The sequence below is a fragment of the Emys orbicularis genome, chromosome 8, assembly GCF_028017835.1.
Source record: "Emys orbicularis isolate rEmyOrb1 chromosome 8, rEmyOrb1.hap1, whole genome shotgun sequence".
Lineage (NCBI taxonomy): Eukaryota > Metazoa > Chordata > Testudines > Emydidae > Emys > Emys orbicularis.
Window position 1 is genome coordinate 107,115,495 of NC_088690.1, and position 16,713 is coordinate 107,132,207.

The 16,713-nt window shown below is 55.3% G+C and overlaps 1 protein-coding gene across 1 annotated transcript in view; it reads right to left on the minus strand.

Moving 5' to 3' along the window:
• The window catches only part of PDGFRB (platelet derived growth factor receptor beta), a 27,822-nt gene extending 14,328 nt beyond the window's left edge, over window positions 1-13,494 (minus strand). The window contains exons 1-11 of the mRNA XM_065409095.1: window positions 13,422-13,494; window positions 11,122-11,418; window positions 10,345-10,611; window positions 9,471-9,598; window positions 9,180-9,354; window positions 6,560-6,752; window positions 6,141-6,256; window positions 4,366-4,492; window positions 2,974-3,185; window positions 1,555-1,652; window positions 594-726 (exon numbers count right to left, since the gene is read on the minus strand). Coding sequence (XP_065265167.1) covers window positions 594-726; window positions 1,555-1,652; window positions 2,974-3,185; window positions 4,366-4,492; window positions 6,141-6,256; window positions 6,560-6,752; window positions 9,180-9,354; window positions 9,471-9,598; window positions 10,345-10,611; window positions 11,122-11,418; window positions 13,422-13,494 — 1,819 coding nt within the window. The remainder of the gene's footprint in view (window positions 1-593; window positions 727-1,554; window positions 1,653-2,973; window positions 3,186-4,365; window positions 4,493-6,140; window positions 6,257-6,559; window positions 6,753-9,179; window positions 9,355-9,470; window positions 9,599-10,344; window positions 10,612-11,121; window positions 11,419-13,421) is intronic.
• Between the last annotated feature and the right edge of the window lie 3,219 nt (window positions 13,495-16,713).

The following is a 16,713-nucleotide window of genomic DNA, read 5'->3' on the forward strand; positions in this document are numbered from 1 at the left end:
GGACAATGGGGAATGCTCACCTTGTTATTCCCACAATGGAGGCGGTTCTTCAATACTGAATGTGGGTTCATGGAGGGTCCCATACGTGCTAGTGTGCTCCCCTCCTCTGGGGCTGCCCCTGGTGCTGGGAGCATGGCTAACATCACCCTGATGCTGCCTGAGAGGCTAGGCCTGCAGTGCTGCCTCTGAGCTGAATTCCTGTCTCTGATCTGCACAGCAAAGCCCCTCGTCCAGGCGGAGCGGAGAGAGAAGCATGGCCTAGAGGCAGGGCCACCGGACCTGACAGCCCTGCTGAATGTGCCTCACTAGCCCACCCCAAAGCAGGCAGTAGCCCACTGAATTCCCCTAAACGCTCTAAGGACCGCAGGCTCTGGGAGGGATCTGGAGGTGCTTCCCAGGCCCCATCTCTCCGCGCTCAGAGCATCGGTGGGTCGGTGACACACACATCCCATGAAAGCGCATCTGTCGCACGCCCCCTGCACAGCTGGCCCTGGCCACAGGCTCTCCCGCCGTGGGGTCATGGATTTGTGCCCCGTTCGTTTACATCCCTTTCCCTGAGCATCCCCTGGCGATTCCTGCTGAGCACACGGTACCTAGCACTAGCTCGTCCCTGGAGAGCTCCCAGCTGCAGTCGTAGGGGAGCTGCATGGGATCCACATAGATGTACTCATGCCCATCGGAGCTGACCGACTCAATCACCTTCCAGCGGATTTCATAGCGAGGATTCTGGAGAGGGGGAAGGGAGGGGAGAAGAGAGAGCTGAGAGAGGGGCTGTGCTGGGAGGTGTCCCCGGCAGACAGTGACCCTGCACCCTCTGCCTTAGGGAGCCATCCCAGCTGAGCAGTCACCGCTGCTGTCGCACGGGCACTCCTCGCACATTATGGCCAGAGGGAAGGTCCGCTGCTGCACGTCACACCGGAGAGCTCAGGGTGGCTGCCTGAGCCCGGTGGCACAGACGCCGGCTTCCTCCAGGCCCTGGGGGTGCTGAACCCCCACTCTCTGCCCCAGGCCCTGCCCTCACCTGACCCCTTCCCCCAAGCCTCCCCCCTCTTCCCGCCCCTGCCTCACATCTTCCCACCCAGTTACGCCCCAGACCCTGCCCCCACCCCACCACTTCTCCCAAGCGCCCATTCCTGCCCCGCCTCTTCCCACCTAGTTCTGTCCCCTCCCCCAACCATCCCCGCTCCTCCCTCCTCCCCCCCAGCGCCTCCTGCACGCCGCAGAACAGCTGATCGCTGCGGGTGGGAGGCACTGGGAAGGAGGGGGAGGAGTTGATCGGCAGGGCCGCCGGCGGATGGGAGGCACTGGGGTGAGCGGGGAGCTGGCTGCCTGTGGGTGCTAAGCATCCACTAATTTTTTTCCATGGGTGCCAGCCTTGGAGCACCCACGGAGTTGGCGCCTATGCCTGGTGGGCTCCAGCCCTGCACCAAGGAGCTAGAAGAGGGGGCTGTTCCGCAGCTGCCCATCACAGCCTGGCCGGGCCCTCTCAGTGCATGCAGTCAAAGGAAGGAGACCTCCCCACCTCCCAAAGTGGGAGACGGTGCTCACCCTGACCTTCATCCGCAGGACGATGAAGATCCCCGGGAAGATGATGGCAAGCACCCCCACCAAGGCCAGGATGCTTGAGATGATGATCACCTTCAAGGGCCAGCCTACAACAAGAACCACATGGAAAACAATCAGACGCCTCCAGCCCCACATGGCCTGGGGAGCTCAGGGCAGCCACTCGGAGAAACTAGCCAAGAGCGCCTCATCTGAAATGCCCCACTCTGAGACCCCACCCTGTCTTGTCCCATAAGTCCTGCTCCCCCCTTCCTCTCCAAACCTCCCCGGACGACTTCAACCCCCGGCAGCCAGTGCTGGGTCTGGGGCACATCTTGGTCCTTTCATGCCATCCCTTGGAAACTGACAGGAAGTGACCCTTAGCCAGGCCTCTGTGGTGTCCCCTGGCTGGCTTTACCCAGCCCTTACTCCCATGAGAAGTGTTCACTGATCCAGACCAGCCAGGGATGACCCTGCCGAGGGCTCACCTGGGATGCCCAGAGAAGACCCTCTCCCTTCTCTGCTGGACTCAGGGTAACCCTGGACGATTATTCCCTGCCGCTAGAACTAGCCCCCCGAGGGGCCCTGGAAAGAGGCACAAACACACGGGGAAGGGGGGGCCTCTCCAGCTGGGTGCAGTGGGAAGGAATTAGTGGTGACGCTCCAGCCCCTTTGCTGCAGGAGAGCTCCCCAGGGCCCAGAGGCTTTTGGAAGAGATTTGACCTCATGGGTGTGTACGGAGCCATGGGTAGTAGGAGGCAGCGGTCTTGCTCTTGGTGGGAGCTGGCCCGGCTGACCCTTTAGCCCAGAACATAGGTTCTTTTTCAGTGGCCTAGCCTCAGCCCTCTCACAGCCTATAAATGTGTGTATGTGGTTCCCCCTAGTGCCTGCAGCCTGGATAACAAGTTGCTAACATGAATGCTGGTGAAATACACGAAGGGTGATGCCCGCTTGCTAGCTGTTTGTGCAAACACCTGCTCTCCCTTCGCACTGACTCCATGTGGTCTGGCTCTGGCACATCCACCCCCTCCTGGTTTCTATACTGATGCTACTGCTCGGTGTCAGGACAGAGGACATTACAACTGGATCGTGCAAAGAAAGGGATGTGTACATTTTACCCTTCGGACACAGACTCCAAAGCAGGAGGCAGGAGCCCTGCGCCGGGAGAGGGAGGGGAGGAACAGGGATATTTTATCCAGATAGGCAAAGCATGCACATACCAGGCAGTGAAGTTGCCTCATGCAGGTGGCACAAACTGTTGGCCACCAAGGGCTCCAGCTATGCTGCTCCATAAAGAGGCCTCTTCTGCTTGAACTAAAGGAGCAGGCTGCAGACACTAGGGGCAGCATAGTCCCCTGGCCTGGGCTAAGCTTCCACCCCACAGCACACAGACCTGCACATGTGGGACAGAACGGGTGCCAGCCAACTCACCGTGTGGGACCAGGGTGATGTCCTCAAAAACATTGCCCAGGAGATTCTGCACAGAGCATCTGATGAGCAGGTCTTCGTCCACCCTGCGGAGCCGCAGCGTGCTGTACACTCTGTAAACCTTCAGCGTCTCGTTGTACATGGAGCTGGTCTGCAGGCTGATCTCCTCTGAGTTGTTCCCCAGGACCCTGGTGGGCTGCTCCTTGGTGCCGCACCTTCCAGTTGAAAAAGCCACACATGGGAGACAATCCCGGCTGCATGACGCTGCGGGATGCTGTATGATAGCTGTTCTATCTCGGCTCTTCGTGACCCTCCCTGTGCCCCGCAACTGCTTGAGGATAACAGCTCTTCCTCCAGTGAGCTTCCCTGCCCCGCTGACTTCCCTGTCGCTGTGTCTCTACTTGAACTGCCAGCACAGATCCCTTTGTTCGTTCTCTTGCACCATCACTGATGAGCCAGGGGGACTCAAAGGGGACTCAAGTGAGCCACATCTCAGCTTCTGTTTTAAGGCACTTGTTCCAGCCCTTTTCCTAGTAAACAGTAAGTGACACAAACTAATGGCGAAGGCTGGAGGGAACAACCGCTGGGCTCCACTTCCCGCAGCACAACACTCAGCTCTGCTGGTATCTGCGCAGCTCCGGGAATGGAGATTTAGAGCAGTGCACTGCTGTGGCAGAGCCAGCAGGGGGAGCACCCACTGATTTGTGTGTGTCCCGTGAGAAATAATATCCGGGCCTCACAGAGGATGTTAGAAAACAAAAATGGGAGAGTCAGGATTGGTGAGGACAAGCTGCGCCAGTCTGCAGCAATAGGCCAAAGGTCAGCCCCTAAAGGACCTGATTCATGTGTGCTGCGACTGCTGCCTATCATATTGGCCAACAGCCTCCCGTCTGTCTGTCCATATTCACCTGTTGTCTCTTGTCTTTCACTTAGACTGGAAGCTCTCTTGGGCAGGGGCAGTATTTGTGTTCTGTGTCTGTACCCCTAGTGCACTGGGGTTCCCATCTGTGGCTGGCGCTGCTAGGCACTATGGTAATACAAATAATAACTGAGGTGAAAAACCAGAGCTCTGTCTCCTTTACCCCACTGGCAGAGATCTAAACCCCTTCAGGGCTGAGATTATGGAGCACTAACTAGATACACAAATGCATCAATTACTCAGTAAAATTCAGTCCCAATTTTTCCCAACAGGAGACACAGTAAGCGAGGTGTAGGAGGTCTGAGCACGGGCCCAGAGATGCCCAGTTCCCAGTTTCTCACAGCAGGAAATGCTACAGGGCATGGTCCAGGAGCTTTGGGTGAGAGGACACCCACAACTGTCAGTCCCATCCTCGCCCAGCAAGAGGCGCTTTACACACTTTTCCATGCCTGCACTGGGTCGCCAGGCCCCCTCACCCTTTGATGTCACTGCAGGTGAACCACATGAGCTCTGGCTGGGGCATCCCTTCAGTGTAGCACATGACGGTCTGCTCCCCACTGCTGGCATTGCTGTTCTTCTTCAGCCATAACACGTTGGCGGGCACTGGGAAGGGAAAAGAGAGAGTCATAGATTCATAGATTCTAGGACTGGAAGGGACCTCGAGAGGTCATCGAGTCCAGTCCCCTGCCCGCATGGCAGGACCAAATACTGTCTAGACCATCCCTGATAGACATTTATCTAACCTACTCTTAAATATCTTCAGAGATGGAGATTCCACAACCTCCCTAGGCAATTTATTCCAGTGTTTAACCACCCTGACAGTTAGGAACTTTTTCCTAATGTCCAACCTAGACCTCCCTTGCTGCAGTTTAAGCCCATTGCTTCTTGTTCTATCCTTAGTGGCTAAGGTGAACAAGTTTTCTCCCTCCTCCTTATGACACCCTTTTAGATACCTGAAAACTGCAATCATGTCCCCTCTCAGTCTTCTCTTTTCCAAACTAAACAAACCCAATTCTTTCAGCCTTCCTTCATAGGTCATGTTCTCTAGACCTTTAATCATTCTTGTTGCTCTTCTCTGGACCATTTGCTTTGCCGGCGGGAGGGGAGCGACGGTCATGAAACGTGGGTGACAGCTGATCTCACTGGCGGGAGGAAAACCTCCCTATTGGAGCCATGCGAGGTCCCACTGTGTGTTTGGAGAGAGACTGCCATGGGGCAGGAACCCATCTATGCTAGAGAACATGAGTGAAGTAAGTAGCCACCCTGCAGAGGGCCAAGGAGGGGCCTGGGCTGGTGGCCATGTACGCAGCCATGGTCCCTTCAGCAATAGTTGTACAATTTTAGGGCCCCCAGCTGCTGGAATGGAGGATGAGGGTGTCCCCTCCCTTGAATTCCACTGCTGCAGGCAGAGGGTGAGCTGGGGTGGTGCGGGGAGCAGGTTGCCCTCCCAGACTGCCCTGTTAGCTGGTGGGGAACTGGCAGGGAACACTTCGACACCTCAGATGGGCTGAGATTTAAGGGGCAAATTTAGACCCAGTGTAAGTGGCGTCAACTCCACTCTGCTGTGTCTGGCTAGATCCACCCCCATTTCACGACGGGCACCCGAGTCACGCCGCACTGTGAATGCCTAGGGCGGGTTGACCGGTTTCCATCTTTTTTTGAAAAAAGGCTTTTTGAGCAAAATGAAAATATGTTTTGGTAAAACACATCAGGAGTTTTGAAAACTGGAAAATTTGACTGGAAATGGTTTTTTAAAACTACAGATCTTTTGGGGTTCTGCTTTTTTATAGAAAAACTAAAAAAAATCCTGGGAAATTAAAACAAACAAAGAAACCCCAAACCAAAAAAACCTCCACAACTTTCCTCCCACAAAATTTCCTGCAAAAAAACAACTGGCATTTTCTGGCCGTTTTTAGGCAGGAACACACACAGGCAGTATATATTGCCACCTAATGAGCCAAAATGTGAAGCATTCACCTGCCTTCGATTGTTTGTTGTACACACATGGCGATAGTATTGCTTAGTTTCAATAGGCAATGGTGCCAATCCCGTTCCCTGCCTAATGTGGATCCTAGTTCGGCTTCCTGTGGCGAATCGATCTGAGAAATTTCGAGTGAGGGTGTTGTCTGCTTCCGCCTGTTGTCCTGTCAAAGCAGCCGGGTCTCTGTGTCCCGCTGTGAATTGTGGAGGGAGCTGCTAGGACCCTCTCTAACCCGGTGCGTCTCAAAGGCCGGTGGTGCTGCCTCCTCACCGTTAATTTGCAGGTAGAAGGACATCTCCTGCGTGTCATCCTCATGGGATGCCCGGACGGTGTAGAATCCCCCTTCATTCTGCTTCACTCGCACTAGGGTCAGAGTGGTTTGGTACCTGGAGGGAAAAGGATCCCAGAGCAGTGAAGATGGGAAGACGCTCCCTGCTGCCCAACAGGCGTACTGGGGTGGGTCGCTCCCATCCAGCCGAACCCTGAGGCTTGCACAGAAACCGCACAGCAAACGGTCAAGTCAGGATCAATGTGGAGGATCCCCCACCACGTAGATGGCTAGTTTTGGCTGGGCACTGAGAATTCCCGTCCCCCTGCTCCACTCAGGATGGGAGCGGTTGTATCGCTGGGCTCTAGCCGCACCCATCTCTGGGGGGAGGGCTGTGTCCCACCCACAGGGGCCGCCTCACCTGTTTTCCGACAGGTTCTTGCTGGTGATGACGAATTCGCTGCTGTTCCCCACCCTCAGGGTCTCATTGTCCTTCAGCCACAGGATGGTTGGCTGCGGATAGGCCTCGATCTGCACCTGGATGATGCGACTCTTGTGCACCTTGGCAAACTCGACGTCATTCAGACCAGTGTGGAACCTCACAAAGCCACGCTCTGCAGAGGGTTCAGAGAGAGGCAGGGTCAGCACCCCCATCCCAGGGCCTGCTCCCAGGAAAGGAGAAGGAGCAGGGAGGCTGGGGGGAGACAGAGAGAAGGGTGGGAGGGGGTAGGGCTGCCAACTTTCTACTTGCACAAAACCGAACACTCTTGCCCCGCCCCCACCCCGCCCATCCTCTGAGGCCCCGCCCATGCCCCACCCTTTCTCTGAGGCCACCCCCTCCCTCTGTCGCTCGCTCTCCCCACCCTCACTCGCTCATTTTCACTGTGCTGGCTCAGGGGGCTGGGGTGCAGGAGGGGGTGAGGGCTCTGGCTGGGGGTGCGGGCTCTGGGGTGGGGCCAGGGATGAGGGGTTTGGGGTACAGGAGGGGGCTCCGGATGAGGGGTGGAGCTGAGGGGTACAGAGTATGGGAGGGGGCTCCGGGTTGAGGCAGGGGGGTGGGGTGGGAGGTGAGGTGAGGGCTCTGGCTAGGGGTGCAGACTCTGGGGTGGGGCTGAGGATGAGGGGTTTGGGGTGCAGGAGGGTGCTCCAGGCTGGGACCGAGGGGTTCGGAGGGCGGGAGGGGGGATCTGGGCTGGGGCAGGGGGTTGGGACGTGGGGGGCTGTGAGGGCTCTGTCTGGGGGTGCAGGCTGGGGTGGGGATGAGGGGTTTGGGGTGCAGGAGGGTGCTCCGGGCTGGGACTGAGGGGTTCGGAGGGCGGGAGGGGGGATCAGGGCTGGGGCAGGGGTTTGGGGTGCAGAGGATGCTCAGGGGTGCAAGCTCAGGATGGTGTTTACCTCGAGCAGCTCCTGGAAGCTGCAGCATGTCCTCCCTCCGGCTCCTATGCAGAGGCACGGCCAGGCAGTTCTGTACGCTGCCCTGTCCGCAGGCACCACCCCTGCAGCTCCCATTGGCCGTGGTTTCTGGCCAATGGGAGCTGCGGGGGCGGTGCTTGGGGCGGGGGCAGCGTGCAGAGCACCCTGGCTGCCCCATGTGTAGGAGCTGGAAGGGGGACATGACGCTGCTTCCCGGGAACCGCACAGCATGGAGGCTAGCAGGGAGCGTGCCAGCCCCACTGTGCAGTGGCACCAACCGGACAGTCAACAGCCCCGTCAGCGGTGCTGCCTGGAGCTGCCAGGATCCCTTTTCGACCGTGAGTTCCGGTCCAAAACCGGACACCTGGTCACCCTAGGAGGGGGATCTGGCTACTCGCCACATGGATACACATCTGTCTCTGTTAAGGGTAGAAATGGCCCAATGCCCCTGAAATCTCGGGGCAATTTGATCTGGATCCAATCTTTGAGCCTGAGACCCGTCTTTAGTTGGAGGATGGTCCTTCCAGGGTCTGTGAGGGGTGCTCTGGAGACCGAGGGCTTTTAGGAAGCTAGCAAAGCTCACAGCAGGGGAGGAGTTTGTTATTCTGAAGGGGAAGGTTTCACCCAATAAAATCCAGTTAAAAACGAGAGGAATTACACACACAGGGACACTAGGCGAGTGTGTTTGGCCAAGCCAGCTCCTGTATCCGGGGGAGGCTGCAGCAGAGCCTCATCTCAAGGGGCCTCAGGGCTCCTCGGCCCAGCATGGATGAGTAGCTCATTGTCTCTTGCCCATGGCTATAAGCAAGATGCTGGGGTTCTCCTAGATGTGAGAGTAAGTGGGGATGATTCTAGGCCTCTTTGGGGTGGGGGGTGAGTGACTTTCTGGGAGCAGGGGTTGCCAGGGCTATGTGGAAGAAGGATGAATCCAGGCATGTGTGGCTTGGGGAGAGATATAAACTGGACATTAGGAAGTTTAGACTTGAAATTAGACGAAGGTTTCTAACCATTAGAGGAGTGAAGTTCTGGAACAGCCTTCCAAGGGGAGTAGTGGGGGCAAAAGACATATCTGGCTTCAAGACTAAGCTTGATAAGTTTATGGAGGAGATGGTATGATGGGATAGCCTAATTTTGGCAATTAATTGATCTTTGATTATTAGCAGGTAAATATGCCCAATGGTCTGTGATGGGACACTAGAGAGGGTGGGATCTGAGTTACTACAGAGAATTCTTTCCTGGGTGCTGGCTGGTGAGTCTTGCCCACATGCTCAGGGTTTAACTGATCGCCATATTTGGGGTCGGGAAGGAATTTTCCTCCAGGGCAGGTTGGCAGAGGCCCTGGAGGTTTTTCGCCTTCCTCTGCAGCGTGGGGCACGGGTCACTTGCTGGAGGATTCTCTGCACCTTGAGGTCTTTAAACCACGATTTGAGGACTTCAGTAACTCAGGCATAGGTTAGGGGTTTGTTACAGGAGTGGGTGGGTGAGATTCTGTGGCCTGCATTGTGCAGGAGGTCAGACTAGATGATCATAATGGTCCCTTCTGACCTTAAAGTCTATGAGTCTATGAGAGAGGTTGGAGGGGTAGCTGGTGCCCAGAGCTAGCTGGCCCCGAGAGTGTGGCAACGCACCGATCACGTTGACCTCAATGTCCTTCTTGTCCGTATTCTGGTGGTAGACCTCAGAGACGTGGCAGATGTAGGTGCCGGCGTCCTCCAGCTCTGCATTCTGGATGGTCACGGTGGAGCGGATGTCATGGCTGGATCCAGGCAAAAAGTCTGTCACAGGCTCCACGGCCTTACCTGCCTGCGCAGGGGAGAGAGGAGACCCCCAGCCCGCGAGATCAGCAATGACAAGACTGCCAGGCCAGGCAAGGGGAGGAGCTGCCAGGCTGGTTACAGAGCGCGGGCTGCAGCACTCACCTCCCGGCGAGGGTAAAACCAGCTGAAATCCACCACTTCGTTGCCGCTCACAGTACACATCACGGTGATGTTCTCGCCTTGCTTCACCACGGTCTGCACCGCGCGGATGGAAACATTGAGGGACGAGACTAAAGAGGAGGGAGTGAAACAGCAGGGGGTGAATCAATGTTTGGGAGAGCCAAACCCTAGGCAGGTGGCATGCTGGGACCACTGCCTCCCATCATTGTCTCATGGCTTCCTTGTTCTCCCCATCTGTCTGCATCCACCTGGTGTCTCTTGTCTTTTACTCAGCCTGTAAGCTCTCTGGGGCAAAGATGGCCATGCAGTGCCTAGCGTTACAGGGCTCTGGCCACTAGGCTTTACTGCAAATACAAATGAACAGGGATTACAATCTCAGCTGAGTTCAATGGCAAAATGTCCCAGGCTCTGAACAGCACGCTGGAGTCGGGCAGGGACATGATCTTAAAGAGATCCTGGGGAGCCCAGGGACCTCTGGGGAGCCAGGGGAATTCTGTGGGGGAGGCAAAGAGGAAGCCATTTTCTCGATGGAATCCAGCGTGGCTCTGACATGTTCCACCTTGTGTCCACTTTACCACCCTGTGAGAACGTCCCCTTCCCCAGGAGCGGAGCTGCAGGCAAAGCAGGGAAGGAGCGCAAGGGCCCGCGCTGAGCACTACGCCTGCTGTTGGAGCTTGTCATTAGGAACGGCTCAGGGCAGGAAGGAGGCACTCCCCCCTCTCCTAACTGGCCCTTCATACAGTTTCCGAAACCCAATATGGCCCTGAGGCCAAAAAGTTTGCCCGCCCCTGCCTTAGACAGACCAGCCCAGACCCCTCTGATCCATCCCCCGGCGCAGACCTAAGAAGTGGCTCACCCTGGATTCTGTAGACGTAATATGCGTCAGAGTCCACCTCCCGCTCGCCCAGCATTGCCCTGCAGATGTAGGTCTTGTCTTCGAAGAACCCCGTGAAGCCTTGTTGCCTGTCATAGACCACGGGAATTGGGTTCTCCACCTTCTTCTCATAGAGAGTCACCGTGGTCTGGGGGTCAGTCACACGGCACGGGATGGTGGCCTCGCTGTCGCCGGTGATGAAGATGAATGGTTCCTCAGGGCCTGTGGGGAGGAAGACGATGGACGGGTCTGCAGAAGGGAAAGGGGAAAGGCAATCCGGTTACAAGAGACAGGAGAAGAACTTGCTTTGCAGCCCTGATTGCAACTGCCCACTAGCCATGGGATGGGACAACACCTCTGCTTGGAGACGGACGCGCTGAACTCCCAGGACGTTTCTCTCCCGAAGCTGCTAGGGTTATTACTAGGGACATGTCCCATCGGGGCTGCGTGCCTTGTTCCCCAAGATGCGAGTTTCACTCACTTTTTCTTTCCAATGATCCTCTCCCACCTGGGGCCCTTAACCTGGGGGCACTATACTTCTAGCGGTCTGTACCAGGCCCCTGCGCTGGGGTGGGGGGCTGCAGGGGCACTTCGATGCAGATAGGCCACTCCAGCCTCCCACGCATGTCGCTCCCCCCCAGCCCTACTGCAGAGCAGAGGAACCCCCCTCTACCATCTTCAAATTCAGCCCCATCCTTCCATTGGCCTCCATCCCCCGAGATGCACACAGAGAGGGGATGGGGGTGCTCTGTCCCCTACCTGGCACAAAGACATAGACGGCCTGTCTCTCCGCGTGCTTCTGGTTCTGGGATTGGTTGTAGGTGCAGACGTACTCCCCCGTGTCATTGCCTGTCATGTTCCAGAGCGTGAGCGTGCTGGAGAAGGTGCCATCTCTCCACTCCAGTGGCGCAGCTATGGGCTGCATGTCTCGTTCCCAGACCAACTCGGCCTCCCCCGAGCATGTCAGTGAGAAGTTGCTCCAGAGACTGAGGACGACTTCGGGGTCACTGGGTGAAATGTGCAGCTTGCTGCTTCGAGACACCACAACTGGCAAACCTAGGAGAGGGCATAGGGAGTAAACCAGAGGGGGACAATGGAGCCCCTCAGTGGGGGCTGGATCAGGACCTAGAGCAGGAGTATTGGGTTGTAAGGTTAAGTAACCTGTTGTGGCATTCAGGAATGAACCCACGGCTCCATCACTACGAACCGTTGCCACCATTTGCTGAGATCCATACAGCAACATGGGAGCTCCCTCTGCTGGCATCACCGCAGCTGTTAATACACACACACGCTGGCTGCTGCCACCCGGCCTGGGGTTTTCAGAACCGACCAGGGGATTTAGACACACAACTCCTGTTCATTTGATTGAGAGCGTGTGTCAAAATCCTCTAGCTGGCTTCAGAACCCCCCCCAGCCATTCACATTTTGAATGGAGCTCCCACATCTGCAAGCACACACCTGTCATACCTGCCATCAGCAATAACCATACCATCCGAATGAATACTTCCCTCTGGGGATCTCAAAGCTCATTACCCTCTTTCATGCATTTAGCCTCCCAGCAACACTAGGAGGTAGATACGTTTTATTATCCCCATTTACAGATGGGAAAACTGAGGCCCAGCATGAATAGAACCCAGGTCCTCCCGACTCCCAGTGTTGCGCTGTACCTAAATGACCGCCTCCCATGTGTATGAGGTAACGGTGCACCCCAAGGGGCTGTAGAGCTCAGTTTTCACGTGCAAATTCCGGATGAGAAGGTACAGCCGATGAGTGTGCAAACTGTCCGGGTGTGAGTCAGGCGCCAGCCTTTGAAAACTTGGATGCTAAAAGTTTGTGCACTGAGCCAACTTCATCATCTTACGGCGTGATGCCTTTACACCTGCCCTCGGGGTCTTGGGGGGGGGGGAATCTTTTGGGGTGGACAGTGCTGTGAGAATCTGCCCAGGTGGCAGCCGGAGGGCCCCTCACAGCCTGCTGAGAGCCGGGCTTCCTATGAATCCCCTTGCTCTGGTTTATTTGCCCCAGAAATGCTGAGTCCAAGAGCTGCATTTATAGCCAACAGTGCACGTGCCACAGAAATGACCCTGGTTCTGCTGCAATTTTGCCCCACTCCCTCCTCACTGAGGGTCTCAGATGCATATTCTGAAGGACCAGAAGGGAACCACGTTAGCTGTGACAGCTGGACCGCTCGGGAGCTCCCTCCCCGTCAGCTTTGTTCCCACGGGGCCGTGTGGGAAGAGACATGGAGGACCATGTGTTTCAAAAATAAAAAAGAGGAGCAAAAATAAACTTTCCAGGAAATCCCTTGGAAGCGACACAGAAGGCAACTTCTTCCTGAATTGCTTCCTGTGCCACTCCCTGTCAGCTCTTCCTAGCTGCGCTCTTTGCTCAGACTTGCCCCTACACACGTGTCCCTGGCGGAAGGAGCACCCTGGAATTGGAGGGCACACACAGGATTCCACCCAGCGCCCTCCCGCCCAGGGCTGGGGTGCAGCTGAGGTGAGGTCCCAGGCTGAGCTACAAGCACCTCACCGGCCCAGAGCAGTGAAGAGCGAGAACAATTTTTGAAGCCAAGTTTTTGCCCTATTGTGCATGTACCTGGGAGGGGAGATTCGGTGAGCCGGGGAGCCTGGAGCAAATGACTGTGGGGATATCTGCCTCATCCCCTGCGTGCGATGGCAGCTGCGTCCTGACTCAGCTTCTAAGAATTGTTCATCCCTAGGCTGGCAGAGCACCCCAAAGATGAGACACGCGTGTAGCCCCTGGAATCCTCCTCGCGACACAGCTCACATGCATCAAAGCCCCGTAGGAGAAGGAAATTAGGCCCCGATTTGGACCAGAAATGTGTGACACTAGCCCTTTAAATACGGATGATAGTGTGGGTGTTTGTCTGCCTGTTGGGGTGTGTGTGTGGATGTCTATGCATAGGATGGTGGGTGCACAGGTGTGTGTGTTCATCCCAGCCCCACTGCCCCCTGTCGCCCCATTCATTCTGCCCCCATAGCAGGAAGCGTCCTTGGGGAATTCACATGTCAGCAAAGAGTCATCCTCACGCTCACCTGCGAGGAAGAGGAGGAGCATCTTCAGAGATAGAAGCAGCATGGCGGGGTTCAGCTGCACTGCAGGCCGCATCCTGTCCAAAGCAACCCAGAATTAGTGCAATGATACCAAGACCAGAAAAGACTCCTGGGTCAGCCCCCATGTCCCTAACTATTCTGTTACCCACCGCCTCTCACCCCCAGACCAGCTCAGTGCAGCCCCCGGGTGTCTGCAGGTAGCAGGACCTTTTTATTTCATGTTTCCAAGGCATTTGTGCTTGTTTGAGGACGACAACGTTCCAGGCGTGTGGAGTTTACTCCCCTTCTCAAGCCTCCTGTGGTCCCCCTCGCTGAGGGCCCTAACCCCACCATCTGCCCCCAGCCCCCTCTTGAGTACTATCAGGCTGCAGGTGAATACACCAGGCAAAAGGCCCCAGCTTGTTATTCTGACATTCCTTTGGCTGTTGACTCCCCTCTGCTGGATCCTATCCCTAGGGCGTTCTAGAACTCGGAGAAGGGGCAGGGCAGAGGTGGGGCCTCAGTGAAGGGGTGGCGTAGAGGGCCCCCAAAAATGTTTAAATCAAAATGGGGGTCCTTGGGTTGCTAAAGTTTGAGAACCGCTGCACTAGGCCATGGTCCAAAATACCCAGGAGTCTGACCAAACCCTTCCTCCTGCTCTCAGATACAGTACAAGGTTCCCCACTAAAAACCCTTGCGGGAAAACTGTCCACAACTCCCTGTGACAGGGAGGAGCCTACATAGACCATCTCACCCCGCACGGCCACTGAATCCAAAAGGGGCAGTAACACAGAATGGACACAGAGCATGGAACCCCATTCCTAACGGCAAGCCACCTCCTAGGCACAGCTACCTTATGGATTAACAAGAGGTGGACCTTGGATCCAGCACCTCTGAACTTTGAGAAAGCTAGGATTACCATATTTAAAAAATAAAAAAAGAGGACACTCCACGGGCGCTCCGGCTTCGGGCAGCCCCCTTGCCTCCGGACCCTGCGCCGCCGGAGCAGAGCAGCTGGAGCCCGGGAGGGGAAGTGCCCGGCCGGTGGCTGGGGTCCGGAGGCAAGGGGGCTGCCCGAAGCCGGAGCGCTCAGCTCTTAAACAGAGCCGAAGAGTCAGGGGAGGAGCAGAGCAGCTGCGGGAGGGGAAGTGCCCGGCCGGTATTTTCCCGGACATGTTTGGCTTTTTGGCAATTCCCCCCGGACGGGGGTTTGATTACCAAAAAGCCGGACATGTCCGGGAAAAACCGGACGTATGGTAACCCTAACAAAGCTCAGATCCAGACCTGAACTTCACAGTTGCGCCTGATCACTGTAATGGGCTGAACCACCTTTCACCGGTACTATCACCCACCTCGCAAAGCACTGGGGAATGTTGGATCTGGAGCTAATGAAGAGACAAATGCAAAGGCAGCTCTCTGCTTGTGATCTCATTAACAATGTGACCCCGATCAGGAGTCTCTTTGTCATGCCAGTATCTAAAGAAATAATGCTGTAGCAGTGGCACACAAAATGTTGCCGACTCTGGCTCTAGGTACTGCACCGAGACGTTGCATCTTGTCCCTGCGGTTGTGCCTGTGTCTGCTTGGCGTGAGAGGGAAATGGTTTTGAAATGACGTGCAGTCATCCACTGGTTTTGTTATTCTCTCGCTTTGGCTTGAAAAGAACTGATTTACCAGCAAATCCTGCCAGGTTGCTGACTTATTCAGCAACTTTCCCTAAAGCTTTATTTTTCTTTCTTTCCTGCTTTTTCAGAGGTATATTTCCCAGAGAGCGAGTCAGCGCACTTAGGGTATGTCTACACAGCAAAGAAAACCCCACGTCCGGCCCAGGCAGCCAACTCAGGCTCACGGAGCTCGGGCTGTTGGGCTGTTTCATTGCTGTGTCGACTTCTGGGCTCAAGCTGAGGCCCATGGTTTTGGAAGCCTGTAGGTTGGGAGGGCCCAGAGCGCTCCAGCCTGAAATCTATACAGCAATGAAACAGCCCCACCGCTGGCGCCACGAGAGCCCGAGCCCCCAGAGCCCCAGTCGTCTGGGTTTTTCTTTGCTAGTAGACACACCTCTGTGGAGAAGAGTGAGATGTTGCTTAGGCTGCCAACTTCTGCAAGATCACTAGTCAAGTCCTCCAAGAATCTTGCCCTAATCCTGCAGCAGAGAGGGGATAGAGAGATCGCTAGCTAGCCGTCTTTACATTTCTTAACTGCGCAGTAAAGGCAAAAACAAACAACAATTGGTTTTGTTCCACAATCCACCTTCGACAAGGTGTGTTACTCAGATTTTAAGGCCAGAAGGGACCATTATGATCACCTAGTCTGGCCTCCTGTGTTAGACAGGGCCCAATCTATGCACTGAGCCCATAACTTCTGTTTGAGCTAAGGCAGCTCTTTTAGAAAGACATCCAGTCTTGATTTAAAGAGGATCTAAAGACTATCACTATTAACCTCACCTGGGGCCCGACTTTGATCCCCATCCCTCATGCTGAGTAGTACTTTACTCCATGAGTATTCCCTTTGATTGCAACGGGGGTCACTCATGGCGTGAGGTACCACTTGCTACTTGACCCAGAATCATAGAAGTGTAGGGTAGGAAGGGACCTTGAGAGGTCATCTAGTCCAGCCCCCAGCGCTGAGGCAGGAGCAAGTAAACCTAGAGCGTCCCTGACACGTGTTTGTCGAACCCATTCTGAAAAACCTCCAATCACGGGGAGTCCACAACCTCCCATGGTAACTTATTTCAGTTCTTAACTATCCTTAGAGTTAGGACGTTTTTCCTAATATCTCACCTAAATCTCCCTTGCTGCAAATTAAGCCCATTACTTCTTATTCTACCTTCAGGGACATGAATGGGACAATTACCTCCCATGTCTTGCATACCACACTCCTGTTTATATGTCCCAGAATGATAATCAGCCTTTTTTGCAACTCCATCACATTGCGGGCTCATATTCAGTTGGTGATCCACTATCACCCCCACATCCTTTTCTGCAGTACTATCCCCTAGCCAGCTATTCGCCAGGTTGTAATTGTGCATTTGATTCTGCCATCCCAAGTGTAGTACTTTGCACTTGTCTTTACTGAATGAACATTGTTGATTTCAGAACAATTCTCCAATGCATCAAGGTCCTAATCCTGTCCTCCAAAGTGCTTGCAGCCTCTCCCAGCGTGGTGTCATCACACATTTGGGTTCTCACAAGAAATTTTCTGGTGGCCTCAGAGCGTGGCCACCAACTCTGGCTGGTGGACGCTCTGACAATTTTTCCTAAAACACTTAATTAACTTTAGGAAAAACAAATAAATA